This window comes from Cyprinodon variegatus, unplaced genomic scaffold (genome assembly GCF_000732505.1).
Source record: "Cyprinodon variegatus isolate N-32 unplaced genomic scaffold, C_variegatus-1.0 Scaffold1082, whole genome shotgun sequence".
NCBI lineage: Eukaryota > Metazoa > Chordata > Actinopteri > Cyprinodontiformes > Cyprinodontidae > Cyprinodon > Cyprinodon variegatus.
The window spans coordinates 250,995-253,587 of NW_015151535.1; the positions used below are offsets into that span (position 1 = coordinate 250,995).

Below are 2,593 nucleotides of genomic sequence, written 5' to 3' on the forward strand. Positions count from 1 at the left end.
GGAGGCGGATCAGCCTCAGATTGAATGGAAGTAATCAGAGTTTCTTCAGTTGAATTTCCGCCTTAGCTTCATATTTGTGTTTTATATTGACTTATAATTTCTCTATGTTGACAGTATTTGTTCCAACATCGGGCTTTTTATTTCATTCCATATTGCCAGAATTGGTATCCCCATCTAATCTACACATCCAGTATAGGAATATACATATTTTCCAGATTATGATTAGACACAAGGCTTGAACTTCAGACAAAGTGTTTGCTGTAGAGTCTATAGGGCTGTCTGTCTTGCTATAATCTGTTCCCTCTGTCTAAATCGGACACACAGTGTCCCAAAAATATTTTCACCCAGCATATCCTGATATTTGATTAAACTATTCTAGAGATCCACAGACTGGGCCAGAAGGAAGAAAAGCCGCTCCAAAATATTAACTTATTCACAGCTTCAGTGTAACCACAGACTTGTTTTAAGCAAAATGCTTATTCTGTTTCACCTTCCAAAACACAGCAGCAGGGGCAGCACATTAATTTTTCAAATTTACTTTTTTACATCAGGTTCTAATAATCTGACATTAAATTGCTCCAATTTCTGACCTATTAAATTGTCCGCACAAAGGAATGTATAAACATAATTTAAATTTGAATGACAGCTTTTTTGGGTGTGTATTTACTAAGCCTATGTAATAAAATACAGCCCCGTTATATTTTCTGATCACACCCCTCTCAAAGAGAACATCATGAACGTACCTCAACAGCAGAAGTGGCCCCAATAGGATAGATGGTGTAAACTCCACTTGCTCGGCTGTTATCATAGTTATAGATGTCACTGCAATCTAGAGGAAGCACAGGAGCACCGATGGCCCATAGAGGAAGCAGGACAAGAAAGAGAGACACCTGCAACTGAATCACAGAAACATTTTATCTTTTATTAAAAAAGGTTATTCAAGCACCTTATTCAATACATTATTTAAAACTTTATCTTATTTATTTATTTTTCCCATTACCAGCGAGAAGCAGGGAGCCTGTTTCAACTGGAAAGACTGAATTGGTAACCAGGTCCTGAGGATGCCAACCCCAGAGTCCTGAAGGCCTCTGCTGAGCAGCACTGTGAGATTCTGCACCACCTCTAACCTAGCTGACCCAGGAGACAGTCTCTATTGCCCTCATCTATTGCCCTTTTGAAACCGTGCCAACGGTCCAAGCACGGTAACCAAGATAACTGTTGAATACATATGGCACGCAAAGTGAACCTGACAATGCAACACTAAACTAGTATTAGTTCAACAGTAGGGTGCGGTGCAGTTCAGTTGAGGCTAGGTTCTCAGATAACAAAGAGCGTATGAGCAGGCTGCGTCGTCTCCTTACAGTCAGCTACCAGTAGTTGTCGGTAATGCACATCAGTAAGTTGCTTGCCAACCGCAATAAATTAGAAGAAGAAGAAAATTTCTGACGTTCATAAAAATATAAGCTTCCCTAACGTCCCACACAATTTTCAGTGATGATTCCAATTTGCAGCGTGAGGAACCTCAACGCCTGTCATTTTTTTTCCTGCGTCTGTAAGCCCTGATTAGACTAGAGTTTTTCTTATCCACTTTCCAAAAGCCAACTCTGTCAAGTTAATTCACCAAAGGCTGCCTTCTACGCCTGACTCTCCTCAAACAAAAAAAGTATCGCAATTAAAACCCAACAAAACTTCCTGAATGTTTCGGGTGCTGCCATTTTGATTTGATGGATTCCCTCCTTCAATCCTAGAGAGCAGTAATACTGTAGATCGTCATGATGTGCAAATGGTCGTAAGGAACCGAGCTAGGGCTCTGTTAACTGATCCAAGCTTGGTCCGAACTCGGCACGGGTTTTATAATTAGGAAGATCTCCTCTCTAGTCCAAGCACCAAGTAGAACTCAGCCAAAAGTCGTCAATGACTATAGAACTGTTGTGCTGTCATCCCACACAATATCACCGAAATCTCAAATCCTTTGCATAACCACCCCGCTCCATTCCAGAACGCCTGTGCAAATCAAAGCCTACATGCTCCGATGTTCCCCTTGTCTTGCTCCGCTCCGACTTCCTTGGAGCTTGAGGAGAACATGTGCAATATTATCATTTAATTCACATGAGCAAAATATGAGGTAATGAATGCTTAATTTAATATGAAATAATTAACTCACCATGAACATCCATCACACACGTTTCTGCCCAAACATTTTCTTTCCATTGTGGATCTTTGTAATAGGTAAAATTAGGATCATACATAATTGGTTTATTTTCTACTTCCAAACTCAGCATCTCTTCATCCATGCCTGAGATAATAAGTTCCTTGTGAAGTTGTGAGATGCGCTCTTGGAAGTTGTTGTGATTGGATTTGAAACTTTTAAACCTCTAAGTATGTGTTAAAGAAAAATGATTATTTTTAGTCTTTAATACAGTTAATCTTATGGCATGTGTAAAAGGTATGTTGAACACTCTCATTTTGAACATATTTCTTAATTTTGAACATGGTTGTGTTAATGATTTAAAACTAAGCTATTGATGGGTAAGCACCACGCCATAAAATGAGTATCTCCTGGGGGCGAACATCATTTGAGCCTCAGGAGAGA

At 39.6% G+C, this 2,593-nt stretch overlaps 1 protein-coding gene across 1 annotated transcript in view; it reads right to left on the reverse strand.

Moving 5' to 3' along the window:
* The window catches only part of LOC107101339 (microfibril-associated glycoprotein 4-like), a 13,422-nt gene that overhangs the window by 7,960 nt on the left and 2,869 nt on the right, over positions 1–2,593 (reverse strand). Inside the window, exon 2 of the mRNA XM_015400216.1 lies at positions 744–896. Within this exon, the coding sequence (XP_015255702.1) occupies positions 744–896 (153 nt within the window). The remainder of the gene's footprint in view (positions 1–743; positions 897–2,593) is intronic.